At 41.1% G+C, this 17,237-nt stretch overlaps 1 protein-coding gene across 1 annotated transcript in view; it reads right to left on the bottom strand.

Moving 5' to 3' along the window:
* PAK1 (p21 (RAC1) activated kinase 1) overlaps positions 1-16,965 on the bottom strand; it is a 33,795-nt gene extending 16,830 nt beyond the window's left edge. Inside the window, exons 1-9 of the mRNA XM_068181721.1 lie at positions 16,776-16,965; positions 11,758-11,858; positions 10,160-10,307; positions 9,003-9,040; positions 6,945-7,061; positions 6,446-6,620; positions 3,439-3,502; positions 2,516-2,564; positions 120-232 (exon numbers count right to left, since the gene is read on the bottom strand). Of these exons, the coding sequence (XP_068037822.1) occupies positions 120-232; positions 2,516-2,564; positions 3,439-3,502; positions 6,446-6,620; positions 6,945-7,061; positions 9,003-9,040; positions 10,160-10,307; positions 11,758-11,858; positions 16,776-16,965 (995 nt within the window). The remainder of the gene's footprint in view (positions 1-119; positions 233-2,515; positions 2,565-3,438; positions 3,503-6,445; positions 6,621-6,944; positions 7,062-9,002; positions 9,041-10,159; positions 10,308-11,757; positions 11,859-16,775) is intronic.
* Positions 16,966-17,237: the final 272 nt, after the last annotated feature.

The following is a 17,237-nucleotide window of genomic DNA, read 5'->3' as shown; positions in this document are numbered from 1 at the left end:
CAGTGCAAGGTTGTCCTACACTTGCATTAAGCTGAGCCTGGAACTTAAGGGTGTCTTAAGACACCCTTAAGAAAGTGTTTTCCAGTGCCCCTTTGTGAGCCCTTCAAACACTGACATACCTGTCCAAGTAGTTGACAATGTTGGAGTTTTTGTTTTCCCTCATCACAAGGATCTCATTAATAATCAGTTCTTTTTTGGGCTGCTGTTGCAAATTCATCTGTTTGATTGCAACCTGCAGGAAAAAGAGATCAAATAAAGCATTACTGCAGGAGTCCCCAGAAACCAGTCGATTTAGTCCCACATCCACACACAGGAGGAAAAACACCCTTAGATCATGATGTCACTTTTTCATCATTAGCTACTGAATCACCATTCCATAACTCTGCAGGTTCCTGCAGCCAGTCCATTTCTACATATGCTGGATGATACTTAATGAAAAAAAGAACGAGGGGAATTTCCATTTTCATACTGGACCTTAATGTCACAGCTGGATAGCTGTTCTATCTACAGTTTCTTGGTAATAAAGAAGAGATCCCCTTGCTCTGGATACCCTTCACTGGTATGTCATTTTTTTTTCTTTCTGAAAGGATTCTAATTAATTTTATTTTAAATTTGATGTTTCTGAAAATGTTTTGGTGTTTTTTCCCTGCTCCCATGCAAATTTCAGCTTCTAGAAATCTGAAGTAAGGTGGGTAAATAACACAACCATGCTTGGTACTTCAAGGTAGTAACTCTTATTTCTTTTGTCACAACAATACCTGGGGGAGAGAAGCACCAATGTTTAAATAAAGGGCTGAAAATAATGAATGACTCTCCAAATGAATTGGAGTCAGCTTTATGTCCAGTCATGCCTGAAGGGCAACAGGGATGGATATGTCAGCTGCAGCCCTTTGGTTTAGTAGCTTTCTTCCTGTTTTAGGATATCTGCTCTGCATGTATGTATGCAAAGAGCAGGAAGGTTATAACATGTTTGTAACTCTTGTACCCAAGTTTCCACACTACCAGTACTTCATGACAGCCCCCAGCCCTCAGAGGCTCTTTCATATCAGTAAACCTACTGAGCACAGCTGGAGGCAGAGATAACTTATAGAGGTTACAACTCAACTGTCTTTGGTACAATATTTAGGCAAAGGGAAAGAAGTGAAACACCCTTACAAAACTGCTACATGCAGAGAAAGAGGCCTGGGTGAATGGACTGGAGCCAGCAACTACAGTAACTCACAAAAACAAGGATTAAAAAAAAAAAGTCACAGAGTGCCAGTATAGATGGATACAATTAGCATTTTGATAGTATATAGCAGGGAAGACTATACAAAAATCCCAACACATGAGAAGGCAAGAGCAGACAGACCTGCTGCTTTTCCACAGTATTCATGAGGGCTGTAGTTCAAGAAGACAAAAACAAAAACCCCAGGCTGCTCTTTGTACAAGACCAGAGAGAAGAATGAAAGATGAAGAAGAAAGGGAAGGCATTTTATGCAGGTAAAGAAATTCCCAGTGTTTCCCTGCACTGAGCTCCTGAGTTCAGTGCACTTCATAGAAAGGAACAAGCAACAGCATGACAAAGTTACAGTGATCCCAAATGCCGATTTAAAAATTCGGAATCTGATCACACTAATGTAATAGGAATGATTTAAAAATTTTCACATGGGAGTCACCTAAGGAGTCCAGAAAGACAGCAGAAAACCATCAAAGGACTACCCCCTCCCATAAAATTTCTTATTGCTTCAAAATAAATATTAAGAATCTTTCCTTAAAGTCTGCAATTAAAGTGTATTAATTCTTCAGGAACTGAAAAAGGAGGTGAAGGAATTTCAGCAAAAAGTATAGTCATGAAATTTACTGGTGAATAACTCTTACATTGTACAAATGCAAAGTAGACACACATTGTTGCAGACTCCCATAAATATATCTGGAATAACACAAACTTTTATCTTTTAAAAAATCCTCCATCTAGAAATAAAGGTTTACACAGATGTTGCATATCCATCACTACTAGTTTATTATGCAGGCAGAAAGTATGGCACTTTTTAATATTTGTGAGGGGAAAAAAGAAAAGACAGGCATTCCTTGTCTCACAATTCAAGGACAGAAAGTAAGTGGGCAAAGGGTGGGACAGGAACTATTTCTATGCAAGTTAAGTCCTGTAAGTGTAGGAAGCAAAGAAGCAGAGGGCAAATAAAAGAGTTTGTATGGACACAGGCAGCAATCTTGGGGAAGAAGAGAGAAACTTTTACTGAGGAACTGCCCAGTCCAAACATTTGCTTCTAGCCTTTGCAATCACAGAAAGAATCTTCATAAATATGAAATTATTTAGTAATCAAAACTTTTGAAGTCATTTTTTCCAGTTCTCTGCTCAGACCACTCAACCATGTCTCATTAGTAAGTAAATAAAGACCTCATTAAAAATAAGATGTCACAAATCCCTGAAAGACAGTCTTTATTTTGTAGCATCAACTTGAATTTTTGGGACACAATCCAAAATCCACTGCGGTGGTACTCTGGCAGCACTTACCTCCTGTCCTGTAGCTACATCTATTGCTGTGTAAACTGTACCTGAGGCTCTAAAAAAAGAGAAAAATAAACTATTTATTACTGTCTCAAAGTAAAAGTGAGAGCTTAACGCATGCCCCTTCCCACTTGGCTCTCTGAAGTGCTCTCAATCCCATTCCTTTACATGCAATAATTCCAGTGGTAAACATCATCTGAAATATTTCTGAGACAAGGCTGTTGTTGAGGCAGAAGCCAGAGGACTTCTGGGGAGAAAAGTTCCTAATAAGGGACACAATGGTTGTCCAAACCCTTGCTGCTAAACCAGCAAACTGTAGGACTGTGAGTTTATTCCATTTCAAGTGGCAGGACCACACTACCCTGGCTTGCAGAATGCCCAATATGATAACAGAGCAACAGGATCAGCTGAATAAACAAATGGGGCATTTGTAGTGAGGAAAATAGGAGTTTGAGCCTCAGCACATGGATCTGACTGCAGATCTGTGTTTTGCCTCAGTAAAGTCTCTCCTACAATCTCTACTTGCTCCCTACCTTGCTTAGAGGAGCACAGCACATACCCTGAGGAGAGCTGATTCAGAAGCAAGTCTGTAAATTGAAGATGGCCTTGCAGTTCTTTCCCTGCTTGTAGCTGTATTTATCAACCTGATCATCTAATGGCATAATTTCTTATATTACAACACACTTCCATAAAAACCATAAATCCCTGTGACTTTGCCAAAAACAGGAAAATATTTGGGGGATGTGTAGCCTAGCAAAACAATGAAAACCAAAAACAAAAAGAGGAAAACAAATAAACCACCAAACAAAATAAACTTTCCAAAGTATCCCCAACAGCCTTTCCAGCAAGCTAATTTAGCCTGGTTTTGGTGACTTCTTCTTAGCATAAGGAAATGAAAGGTTTAGGACAGAGAAGAAGCATATACTAACCCCTGTCCAATCTTCTCAAAATTTGTGTACTTCTTTTTTGGATCGCCCACACTCACGATACTTCCTAAAAAAAACAATAAACAAGAGGATTTTCTTCCAGTCCTTTTTTAATATAGCTACAAGAGCTAGCTGTAAGAACAGCTCCATCGACCACAGTAGGGTCTGCCTCATGAACCACTCATCAGAAATCCAGAGGCACACAGACACCAAGGAAGTCCTCAGTTATTTACACACATCCCAGGTGCAGCGTGACCCTGTATCAGGAACTTCCCTCCAGAAATGATGGGACACACACATGAAGAACATTTAACCTTCACTGGCAGTCATAACTAGGTGCAGGATAGAGATATACAGGCCTGACACACGCAACAGCAATTATTTGTTGGAAACCTGCTACTTAAAGTCACTCCCAGCTTTAACACCCTCGATGATCTAAATGCCCCTGCACTGCAATGTCTCTGAATTTGGAGGCTGGGCTATCATCTTGGAGGCAACAGTCTGTTATAAAACTAGTTAAAGACTTCCCTACACCATGTCAATTAGTAGCAGGAAAAAAAAGTATTTATGGTGTTTTCATACCAGCCCAGCCACAACCATTTACTGACCCAGTGACTGGGCTGCAAGACTCAGAGAAGAAGGTAGAGAGATCCTCCAGAGCCAAAACTCCCCTGCCTGTCCTGGGCAATGCTCAGCTGCTCTTCCAGGAACCAGACAGTCACCACAGGCTTTAGCAGCAGTTACCAGCATCCCTCTGGTTTTGGAGAGCAACCTGAGTCCACCTCAGCTCATTCTCCCAAAACCAAAAGAAAGTCTATCATTGCCTCCCTCAAAGGGAAAAGCACTTTGCCTGGTGTTCCACAGCACAGGGCTGCAAGTGGCTGCAAACTTAAACTGATTTTGATAACTCCGCTGCAGCAGGCAGGAATTACACCCTTTTTAGGGTGAAGGAACCAGAGCCAGCAATTTCTAGAGCTCAGCTGGGAGCCAGTCTCCTCTCTAACAGCACCCGGGTGGCTAATAGGATCAAGGGATGCATCCGAGTTGGTGTTTGCAAGTCACCGAAGCTGCCAACATATGGTGCTGCTCTCACAGGGTCTGTGAGCCTGAACAGATGTGTACTGGCAAAGAAATTGCTCGTGGTCATTAAGCCAAGAAATCCAGTAGCAAGCAGAGCAAGAGCAGGCTATTTTCAGACAGCACTGAAGAGCAGCCAAACCCAGAGGATTTAGGACAGACAGAGGTAGAAGTAGGGAATATCACCCATGTTTGGAGAGGAGGGCAGGAAGAGAAATCTGGCTTTACAAAACCCACTCTACAATTACAGAAGCAATGCTGTCTGCTCTGAGGACTGCTATTTCTGGACAAATGTTCAGAAATTTTCCCTCAAAGCCTAACACAGGATAGAAGCTCAGTCTGCAAATGCTTCCCCAAGGCAAGGACTGGACAGAATGCTGTGGTGACAAGTGGCAGTTGCCAGTTTTGCCCTGTTTAATGCTGATAACTCTAAAATGGTGGGTTATTTCCTACCTTCCAAAGAGTCAGGTGAGGATTCAGTGTTTGCACCAATGCTGTGTTTCTGCTGAGAGGTAGGGATTGAGCAGCCTCCTTTTAACCTTTGCATGCATTTAGCATATCTTTTGTATGTGTAAATATATTTTTGATTTATGATTTTAATCATTTTAGTTACATGTCAAACTAAAATGTCAAAAGGCTTGGCTGCTTGGCTGCACAAGTACAGCTCCATTGCCTCCAGTGGAAAGACATTTTTACTTAGATTAAGACTAAAGATTAAAACTTCATAACATTTTTCTGACTAGCCCACATATAGAAGCTGACACCTGGAGCAAGCAAGGTGTCAGAAGGTACATCTGCTTCTCAACACTCCCAAAAGTAGCACTTGCACTTCTCTGCATGACTGGGGTGGGCGTATTTTTATTAGAATAGCACTTTTTTCCTGCCACAGTTGCTGCTCACCCTGCCTGGTCACAAAAATGTCTTGAATCCTTAATGATACAAAAATCTTGCTAATTGAGTGAGTGAATCTGGTGTTTTGAAACAATGGGTGTGAGTTTTCCAACAGCAAGCAGTCCCAATTAATAAGCCATCAAGTCAATTTAGGCTTTATTTAGAGAAATTAGTTACTCAGATACCATTTTAATATTTTTTTTAAAAATTAAAGTTATATCCTCAGATTAAGTCTTCATCTAACTACCAGACTCCTATTCCTAAAATACTGACAAATATACCCTCAAACCTAAGAGGCCAGCCTTATCATAGAGGTGGTAACAAAATGTAAGTCAACTGACAAGCAAGGCATGCAGGTAATTAATAGAGGATTAGTAGTTCAAAGAATTAGAAATACTCTAATAAAACCTGGTCCAGGCTGAGGATAGCAATCAATTGCATCAAATAGCTGGATCAGCTGCTGGATATGCCACAGCATAACCCAAAACCACCAGGCAGCAGAGGAGCACTTGCACTGAAGGCAGGAACTGTTAAAGACATGAGGACACATCTGAAAGAGTTGATGAATTTTTCTCAGAAAGAAACCCCACCAATTTGGCTACCCACAAAAATGTTAAAGCACTTAAAAATAACCAAGTCACTTTACACCATGATACTGTGGAAGGCAAATTTGGGGATGCATTAATTTTCTCTCCATCTTTTAGACACCTCATGTCTAACATCGCAATATAATCATTTATGCTTCAGAGCTACAGAATAAGATGTGGAACGATCTCAGACTTCATAGTTAAATAGATCTTATTTATTCAGGGCTTGCTTTGCAGAGCCTGAGGATCTACAGCTCCCTGGGGACTTCAGCCAGTATCAGAGGTGCTCAGCTGAAATTCAAGCTCATCCCTTACATCTGCCCCCAGTTCTGTGTTGTGACCGTGTGCCCATGTCTTTGGTAAGGGATCGCAAAACGGGGAAAGATTTCAGCTTATTGACATTCTGAGAAACCAACTCTGCAGGAGTTTAACTTTTTTAAAGAAGAAGGACATACTTAATTTTTCCAGTATCTCTTCATCTGACATTTTTGGCTTTTTCTTTTGCTTCTCCGTGTTCCTGACCAGCATGTCGGGTGCTGTTGTGCTGTTTTCCGAGGGAGAAGAAATAGGAGAGGTGGCCACATCTCTGGTAGGCGGAGGAAGAGGGTCTATCACAGAGCGGGTGTATATCTAATTTTGTTGGGAAAAACACACAAGTCAGGTGAAGATTTAAACACTTCTATTCATCTTGTTACTGCTGCTGCCAGGGATACATTTCTATAGCTGCTTTGTTAGCAACTAACAAAGTTGCTAATCACTAATCAAGGACTCGTGCCCCCCCACAACTGGGCAGGTGACAACACTAAGGTACTCTGCCAGAAGGAATGGCTCCCACTACCTCGCTCCTGCTCCCAAGAAGGGCTCAGCATCAAGCCATGCAGAGGGACAAGGAGTCACAGGCAAGGTCTGACTGTGATTGCAGCAGCGCAGGCTGAACAAAGAATTTCTGCTCACAGATTTGGTGTGTTCAGGTCGTGGAGCTATCACAGGGGGTGGAGCAGCATCATCTTCATCGTCCTCATCTTCAGACACTGAGGGCACTGCAGGGGTCTCAGAGATAGCCTTCACATTCTGCAAGAAGTTGCACAAATAGCAAAAACCAAAACCCAATCACACAAAATCACAAACACATTATAATCAAATTATAAACAGTCACATTATAAACAAAATCACAAACATTAGATTAAGATCCCAAGACAGACTGCACTGAAGCAAGCGCAGAAAAACAATACTCAGAACAAGTTGGTGAGTTATAGTGTCTGAAATATTCAAAACCCAAGGTTCCTGGGTCTTCATGGGAAATGGATGTGCAGTCCAACACTGCCTGACACACCTCTTCATCTGCCTGAGTGACAGCAATCCTCTTTCCAAGGACTTGAGAAGACCTGGGCTCTTTCACTGCTTTCTCAACATCCACACAGCTGACCAGCAAGTTTTGGGACACACAAGTTTAGAAATATCTGTCCCTATTTATACTGTCTCTTATGGTTTTTTGCTTGCTTCAAACCCTGACCATTCAGTATGAAGATTTCAGACTTTAAATGCTAGAATTTATATCAAACTCTTAATGGTTTCTCCAAAAGTTAGGAGGTCAAGTTAACATCACCTCTGGTATGGTGATAGAGAACTAATTAATTAATGTGAGATTTTGGAAGCAGAATCTGGCAAAATATTTTCAAATATATTTTTGAATTACTTCCCAACATAAATATTTATGGAAAAAATATGAACACGTATTTTGTTTAAAAACAGCTTTATTAGCGGTTTAAAAAAAATCTGGAATTTTCTGCAATACTGTGATTAGGAATGAAAGTCACTTTTAAATGTATCCATGTGAAACTGGATTACAAGTTCATTCCATCCTTTACACTACCAAATTTATTCTGAAATATTTGTAAGGTCCTCAACCCACTAGACCAGTTCTGTTTGTGCATCATCACCTCCCTAAGAGTGGTGGGGGGAAAAATATTAAAATCCTCAGAAAGAGGGGGAAAGCAACACAGTATTTTACTGAGCCTAAAATATTTGAAGTCATCATCATCCTGACAAATTATTGTCAAAATGCACTTGACATAACACAAAAACCTAGTTTGTCAAAAACAAGAAGGAAAAACTATGTACTGGGGATTTCCTGAATACCCCCAAAATGAAAGGTTAGCCTGAGGGAGGGCATTGGGTATCTCAGTAGACTGGTAACTACTGCTTTTGTCAGGATTTACTTAAAAATCCAACCTCAGATATTGAAACTTCTGGACTGACATACAATGTCGTGTAAAAATGAACAATGGCAGAAACATTTTTCTTTTCTTTTTTACAGAGTCCTAAATGATCAGATCTGAATAAGCTGCCTTTGTAAAGGAGCAGAACAAGCAAATTCTAGGTAATGACATGGCCATGAGAAACAAGAGCTGAGGGAATTGTGGGGTTTTATGAATCATTTTTAATTGAAAGTTTTGTTTCTTCCACCTCACAGGCACACACAGAAATGTATCATGTCTCCTAACAAAGCAAATAGGAGTGGTGCCTGCCCTGGCAAGGACTGAGTACAGGGCAAGCACAGAGGAGGAGAACCTTTTATTTCCTGTTCTGCTAGAGATTAGTCTGGTTAATCAACATTAGCTTTAGTAAATCAGACATTGCAGGTTAGTAAATAAACTTTGTTATAAAACAGATGTTTATAGAGAAATAAAACCTGACAGCAGAGTGGTGATCAAATTCTAGGTGTAGAAAAAGACCAACTTCTATGAAAACAGAGCTACTTCTACTAATTAATTCACCAATTTCCAATCACTAATTCACTATTCACTAAAAATTCTACTTCCATCTGCTTTATTCCCCACCAGTTGAAAAAAAAAGTGAAAGGAGCATGCCTGTTTCTATAAACATGTGCTCACTACACAAATATACATAGTTCAGATTTTAAAACACTAAGCAAACTACAAGTTTACATGTAATTAACTAGCTTTTGCATGTTTTTTAATCCCCAAACTAGAGACAGAATGTGAGGCTTACCAATGTATTAGATGAATTGTAATCCTCAGCTGATTTATCTGAAAGACAGATAATAATGCTGTTATAAATTAGTTATAAATGCAGCAGTGGGGAGAGGAGGAAGGGACAAGCTCTCTTTAGAAAAGGCAGGAAAAAAGGCTGCTCCCAAACTTAGCTCCCTAACTCCAGCTTCCCAGAACCAGCTGAACCCTGGAAGATATAGGAACAGAGGGTAAATAAATGCAGACAAATGCAGGTGTCACAAATCCCTGCAGCAGGAGGGTAGAATTGCCCAGAGCAAAACCTGAATGAATATTATCCTCCATCCACGTACACAAAATATTATCAATGGACTAAGTCCCCAGCAGAGGCACTGTAGCTGACTCCTGACTGCAAAATGTTCCGTTTCAGCCACCTAAACTTCCTGGAATAGCACAGAGGACCCTACAAGTCAACTGATGGACTTCTCACTTGACTATCCAGGCACATATGGGGAATATTTGTGGTTTTATCACTGCTTGGAGCCTTCCTAATTAGTACCAGATCTGGTTCTATCCCCCTAAAACAACCAAAGTAGGGGTTAATATTTAGAAAGTGAAGGAGTTGCAGTTGAAAGGAAAAGGAGTGGTGGTTGCAGATGTCCTTCAGAGGGCAGATAACCCACAGAAAGAGGCACAAAACCTTGGCAGTTTAGATTTTTAGAGGAACCCAGCCAGCAATTTGCAAGCACCCAGGCAGCTGAGGCATATTCCTCAACCATGGCACATGGGAGCAGAGAGACTCTCACCCCAAGTACACAAAAAACAACATCCACACCCACCCTGCCAACTGAAACTGGTGCAAAATTTAGCTGCCTGTTTTCTCCAGGGACTTTCATCAGGAGGAACCCAGCCCCAGCAGTCTGGGATCTGCCTTCCAGATGCTGGCTGTGAGCACCAGAAAAAGTATGTGTTTGGGAGGCTCAGCCAGTTGACTGACCTCCTCTTTTGCAGCTATGCTGGGCATCCAGATTAACAGAACAGCATTTTAAAGGAAGAAGGGTGCTTGAGCAGCCAGAAAATCTCATTCACATGATCCTTGAAAAGAGAGACCTACTTGTCAATTAAACAAAAGAAGCCCCACATGCCCTGACCACGGAGAGTTGGACAAGGAAGCCACATGAGACCATCACCATGTACCTGTGAAGCTCATGTACTTCTGGCTGTTGGAGATCTTCTTGGAGTTGTAAAACTCCAACACGTCCAGCACCGCCTGGGGGTTCTTCTTCTGCTCTGACTTGGTGATGTTGGAAGTCTGCAGCAGACGTGCCCATTGCTCTGGCATTCCCTGTGGGAAGAGGCACCTTGGTAACACACAGCTGGTCTAATGTGCACAAAACATAAGCCCACTGCCACAGTTCTGCCCCAGCTTCTGGAGATACACAGTATTGTAAGGGAAATAGGGAGAAAAGAGGACAGAAGAGGAGAGGAAAGAAAAAGAAGTGGTGAATGTGTACCTCCCTAGCCACTGCCTGTGTTACAATTCACACTTGGGCATGTAAATGTCACTCTGCTCTTGGGTCTTTGGGTGACTCCCAGGTCTTTTGCAGACCAAAATGCAAAAACCAGAAAGGAGAAGAACAAATAGCTGTAGTCTGGGAAAAGCCTCAAGAAAAAATCAAAACAAAACAAAAAAATCCTTTATGCACAGGTATTCACATACTTACATATACACAAGAAAGACTATAGAAGTTAACATACACTGCACAGCCTCCAGCACAATCGACATGCAACACTGATTTGGGTCTTCTGGTAGCACTAGAGTAACAGTAACAGCAGTGTGGTGCCCTCTGTAACCAGAGCTGGGAAAGCAGAGGTGTTAACTTCACATCTGAAGTTCAGAATTTCACTATAGGGGCAACATTTCAGCCAGAAAATAAACACACCTGGAAAACAGTCAGACGTGTGCCTTTCCTCACCAGCAGGGATAACAGTTTGTATGGACAAAGTGGCAGAGACTGGGATCCATGAGCAATGAAGTTATCCTCCCTGTTCAAAAGGATGGCTGGATACATCCCTCAGGTAGTGCCTCACTAGTACAGGTGGGGTAACCTGGGCAAGTCTAGAGGCTGCCATACAAAACACGTGTGCACATGATTCAGGGTAGGGGAATAAAGTCCCTGAAAAAGCAGCATACTACAGACAGGTAGAAACACCTTGTTCACAAATAACTTCTGCTGCTAGGAAATACTATCTCATCCAAAATAAGAGTGAAAATACAATGATGACGATGATGATGATGAAATACAACTGGCTTTACAGTATTGTGTACGTCAATAAACAAAAAAACCCATCACACACAAAAGCATCTGACATTTAGCCTTAGGGCAGCACATACATGTTCTGTCCTAAGTAGTTGCACCCAGCTGTGTGCCTCCTAAAGGAAACCTCTCAGAGCCCCATCTGGAGGACACGGACTATGCTTTTTCAGCTCTAGAGGGGGAAAGGCAGGAAAGAGAAGGGAAGGGAGGAGAGATATACCATGTTTAGCTGACCACAGCAGCCAAAAAGCCAGGAAAGGAAAAGTTTGCTGGCAGCCTGAGCTCCTGGGATGTGCCAAGTTTGACAGTCTCTCAGCATGAATTAGTGGGTAACCTCTGCAGATGTGTTTCAAATGAGATCAAACTAGACGATGGTAATAGCCCTTCCAGCATTAGTGTATAAAAGATTAATGGGCCCTGGCTCCTCCCAACAATAAGCTAAACCACACAGTTCTCTTTTCCTCCAGCTTCACTTACTGTGAATTCTCCCGTGACTGCATCAAACCCCACATGAATTGTGTGTTCAAAGTCTGAAGGGAGGGAGATCTCCGGCCGCTCTTTCTCTTTCTTCTTATTGGCTGCAAGAGACAATAACAACAACAATAATAAAAATCCATACATGCATCAAGAATTAAAATCTCCCCAATAGCTTCTAATTCACCTACACAATCACCCCCTCTCCCATTTTTGCTAGCCATAGGATTTTGATCTGAAGCAGAAAAACAGCAAGTTTAAAAACTTTCTTTCCACACTTAAGAGCATCAATAGTGAGTGGACACAGAAATAAAAGTCCATTAGCATAGGACAAGCATAAAAGAAGGAAACTGATATTTTCAGTATGTAAAGTATCAACTAGTATACCTAGACTCAACAGCATGAGAGCTATTTATCTGAAATATCCACTCAAACTTACACAGGTCAGAGTCAAAAGCTCTACAGTGGCAGTAAGTGGAAGCCAGTCAGTTTTGAACACATATTTTTATTTGATTTTTTAAGCAACTTAAAAAAAAACTAACAAAACAATATTATGGGTTTTTAAATATACACTTGCCTCTGATACAAAAGCCAGGGACAAAATTAACTACAAATACTGCCTAGAAATTTCTTCCTACATCCTATTTCCTCAAAAGTTTGTGAAGAAATCTAAATATAATGTGGGATTCTGCTATAAAATCTTGTGAGCAAAAGCACATCTGCTTTTTTTTTTTGCTCACAAAATTAACTAAAGATGGTATAATAACCAGCTTTGAAGACGAGTGAGATAGCAGAATCTGGCAGGTGAGAAGCACAAGTCATAAAGAAACAGGCAAGGAAATATATCAAAGCAGATGCACCCTACAAATTTTAAACTGAGGTCTTCAAACAAGATTATCATTATGCACTGGATTAAGTTCATCCATATTCATTATCTATTAAAGATTCCACCTTCCTTTTAGCATTTATTGTATTCAAGAAATTGCGATTAGTTTAAGGAAGAACCACATTCTAGTCAGCTTTGCTGCTGCTTGCAGTTATAAAATCAGCAGAGCCAGGAGAAGGTGAGTAAACCACTCACATTTCCCAGCTGTTCCCCTTTTTTATCCAAAGCCAAACAGAAATTGTTTTGTGGCTGACATTCCCCAGTGCACTTTTGGCAACATGAATGCCAAACCCCAGGTATTTGAGAAGCCTGCAAGGCTAACACTCAGTGTAGCAATTCTTTAGGACACTGCTGTGGTTGGTTGTGTAGAGAGGCTCAGGGCTGGCCCCAGAGGACTGAATCCCATTTCCTTCAGTGCCAGCTCTGGCACTGTTCTCTGTATCATTACAGAACTACAGTTGTACAGAGTAATTTTGGAGAAAGGAAAGGATCAGATGCTCCATTTGGGACACAAAGATGGAACAGATTGTTTTGATCCTTCTTTCAAACAAAGGGAATGAGTGAAGCTGAGTCACAGAGGAGCAACAGAGTTGCCAAGGGGAAAAGAGCAATGCTGGAGGAGCCATCATTGAGAACGAAGTGAGGAGGAGACAGGAGCAGCTGCTGGTTAGCAGATGGTGAGCATCTGCAGCACAGAGGCTGCTGCACGCACTAGCGCCGTATGGAAAGCGAGAGGCAAAGAGATGCAGGGAGTGCCATCAGAGCCACCATATTCCATAGGTCTGCCTGCGGGATCAGTCCACTCTTCCAAGCCAAAGACTGAGGTGCCAACACAGCCTAGAAGCCCATTGCTCAGGTGAGGAAGAAGAGGACACCTCTACCAGCACCACTGTGCAAGAGCTCCGCACGGACTATGAACACCCACACATGGCCCAGGGCAGCTGCCACAGCAGAATTGAACATAGTCCTAAAAAAGCTTAAGGGCATTAAGTTGTTATTCAGAAGTCTTAGGTGTTTTTTGTTTTTTTTATTTCCACACTCAGGCAGATCTGACAGATCTAGAAGCCTAAACATTATTAAACCATTAATAATACAACTGCCTTTGTAAGCAGATATTTATGTCATAGCAGGGGGTATAAGGGAAAAAGAACTAAAGAGAAAGGCACTCCCAGTCTTGCTAAACACTCAAGTCTCTTTAAAGTGATTGCATTATATCCTTGCAATGAGCTAAAAAGACCTGAAGAATCTTAATTTAAAAAAAATACAAAAGAGAAATAATATAATATATTTAAGATGACCTACCTACCATCACCAAAGGCTTTATTCCCACAAACACCTCTTCACCTTCTCATTCACAGCCTTCCACGTTCAATGACATTACAAGAGCCTCCCATAAATTTTCCTTACAATGTTCTGGCAACTTGAGCTGCAACTGTGAAGCATGATGTCTGACCATGCAGTGAGGCCATCCTGAAGCACACTGAGATGAGAATGGTCTTCACCACTGCTAACATGGAGTAAAGTGCTCCCAGTCACCATGGAAAGGGCTCCTGGTTGCTGCACACTGTTACCTTGTGGGTAAAACCTTGCCTCTGTTCGAAGCTGCAACTGAGCTCAGCAAAGTTCAAAGGAGATAAATGTGCCCCATTCAAGCCAGACTGACACCCTCAGTTAGGCACTGATGAGTCCTTTGAGCCCAGGAAAATTCAAAATATTCACAAGTTCTGCTGAGAGCAACAAGTCACACAAACTCTGCATCCTATTGGGCAGGACCCACTCAATATTAAGCCAACAGGTTTTTTAAATACCGGGTTTGTGGTTTAGGCTTGGACAGAGGAAATGAGGACTACAAATTACATCCTAAATTTTGCAGGCAGAGCATGACACCTCCAGAGCTGCCTGGAGGGGTATAGCTCAATGCAAGTGTTCAAACATGCATGAGGCCCTGGATTTATGCCACATGTGTCCTTTACTCAACACCTCTGCCCATGCACAGGGTTAGCACAGATTTGCTCAAAATTACTTTCCTCTAACTGAATGGAAACCAAGCTCCTTTTTAGTTTAGCCAAACTAAAAAAATAACACTCAAATTATTTCAGGCACAAACCAAAGAGAAGTGCTGTGAACACTGAAGAATTTCCCTACATTTAAGCAGCATGACACAATAGGAATTTAGCTGTCATCATGAGACTAGAAGAAGTTTTCATAAGATGGAAATTAACCAATTTTAAGTGAAGGTGACAGTGTTAAAGGAATTTTTTGCTCAACAGGAATTAAGAGGACTGCAGCAACCATTCTCATTTGGGCAGGTGTTTTGCAACAGAAGGCTCTGCTGGGCTTGGCTAAACAAAAATTTCCAATGTCTTGAAGCATCTGCCATGTTGGCCAATCTTCAGTAAACATGGGCAGCTTTGGATCAGTCGCAGTCTGTCTGCTGATTTTCCCCAAACCTTCATTTTTCTCCTTGTTCGTAGTTCTCCTTCACAATCCAACTCAAACTAGCATTTCAGGTTCTACTTCTTTTACTCCTTTACAAGTTTCAGGTGATTTCTTTGATCTCTGGAACAGTTCATCCTAGAGATTTAAAAATGCCTCTCCTTTAAGTAAGTCAACACAAAAATCCTGCAGCTTTTTTAGAATTCATACTCACAATGGCAAGTTCTAACCCAGACCCAGCAGACTTTTATTTCTGGATTGCAGGTCCAAAACCCACATTTGTAAAACAATCAAAAGTTGCCAAAAGTATCAGATAAGGATAATAATAATAATGAATGCCACATTCAATTTGTAGAAAATTACCTACCACATTGCTTATTTAAATTAGTGAAACTATAATTTCAATTAGTCTTTTCACTAATAAAAATTAGGAGGCAGCCTCCCTCCTGAAGGCCATGGAGTTGAAGATATTTAGTCATGACTTTAGTTACCCAGTGCTTAGAAACCATTGCAATACAGAAAGAGCTGATGCATTACGAAGAGGAACTCCAAAAAAATAGGTCAGATATAAAAAGAAACCAGCACATATTAGGGGATGGAGATTTTTTTTTTGGCATCACTTCAAAAGATTCATAGGAGAGAGGTTTTTTTAAATATCCTCATCCTAAAAATTAGAATTTCATGTACAGTTCACAGTTCCTATCTCTTTTTCCATCTGTTACAGTCCTTTGAACATGAAAAACTCCTTCAGTTCACAAGAAATAGGCAAGAATTTTCAGTGACAGATTGTTCTTAAAAGCAAGTGGACAATGCCTGACCCAGACATTAGAACAGAGTAAATGGCCATGAGGCAATATATATGTCAGTTCTAGTAGGAGATATCATGTTAGTCTTGTATAACTCAAATTATTTGCAGTTTAAAACTACAAAACAAGCAAAAGACCTCCCTCTGCTCTCCACCAATTGCCAATGCCAGCTTTATTGGCCAGCTTGTAATTGGCAAAAAACCTTATGATTTTCAAGACCATTATGGACAATGGTCTGGGAAGTAACAGAGCTAGTCCCAGAGTTAGTCCAGGTTTTCAGGGACACTGTTCTCATAATTTATGGGAAAAGCAAAACAAATTTAAAAAAAAAACACCTGCAAGAAAGGGGGCCTAAAAGAGACCCGAAAAGGGATTTTTACACGGGCATGGAGTGATAAAACAAGAGCGAATGAATGAAAAACAAGAGAGGAAATATTTAAATTAGATATTAGGAAGAAATTCCTCACTGTGAGGGTGGTGAGGCACAGGCATAGGTTGCCCAGAGAAGCTGTGGCTGCCCCATCCTTGGAAGTGTTCAAGGCCAGCCTGGATGAGGCTCTGAGGAACCTGGTCTGGTGGAAGATATCACCAGCTATAACAAGAAAGTTGGAACAAGATGATCCTAAAGGTCCCTTCCAACTCAAATAATTCTACTATTCTATGATCTTATGAAAAAAAGTGAGATGGATTCAAAGTTACAGTAAAAAACATTAGAAAAAACATATCTACAGACTGTATCTTATGTACCCCGAAACCACCAAGACAGATGTGCAGGAAACAAACACACAATGTTTTCTAAAACCTCAACCATCACTAAGCATTGAGTGCTTGACTATGTTCAAGCAGAGCAACATTCAGACAGAAGGTTTATTAGAAGAGATAAAATACTGTACTTTTATCTCCTGGCAAAATAGATCGGTAAAATCGATCCTTCCTCTTCTTTTCTTCTGGATTGGGAGGCAGAGGTTTTGAGCCATGGTTTAAAGTCCCAGGATCTTTGCTTCCTGAACCAATCATAGTGCTGGTATTTCTCATTGGAGGAGCAGGTGGTTTGTCTTCTGTTTCAACGCCATTGTTAGACATCTTCAGTTGGGCAGGCTGTTACTGGGAATTGGTAAAGAAAACAAGTTAGAAGCCAAAATGACTTATTTATTGTAGACTAGAACCACAAACTACCAAGTAAATCACAAGCAGGTATTTGCAGATGGATCTGCAATCTCAGCCCCAACCATTAACCCAGCACTGTTGTGTACACCATTAACCATATGCCCATATGCCCAAGTGCCACATCCACTGGTTTTTTGAATACTTCCAGGGATAATGATAGCAACACAAACCCAGTATAAAATTTTGTG

This window comes from Anomalospiza imberbis, chromosome 2, assembly GCF_031753505.1.
Source record: "Anomalospiza imberbis isolate Cuckoo-Finch-1a 21T00152 chromosome 2, ASM3175350v1, whole genome shotgun sequence".
Taxonomy (NCBI): Eukaryota; Metazoa; Chordata; class Aves; order Passeriformes; family Viduidae; genus Anomalospiza; species Anomalospiza imberbis.
The sequence above is the reverse complement of the archived record's forward strand: the minus strand, read 5'-3'. Positions and strand labels throughout refer to the sequence as shown.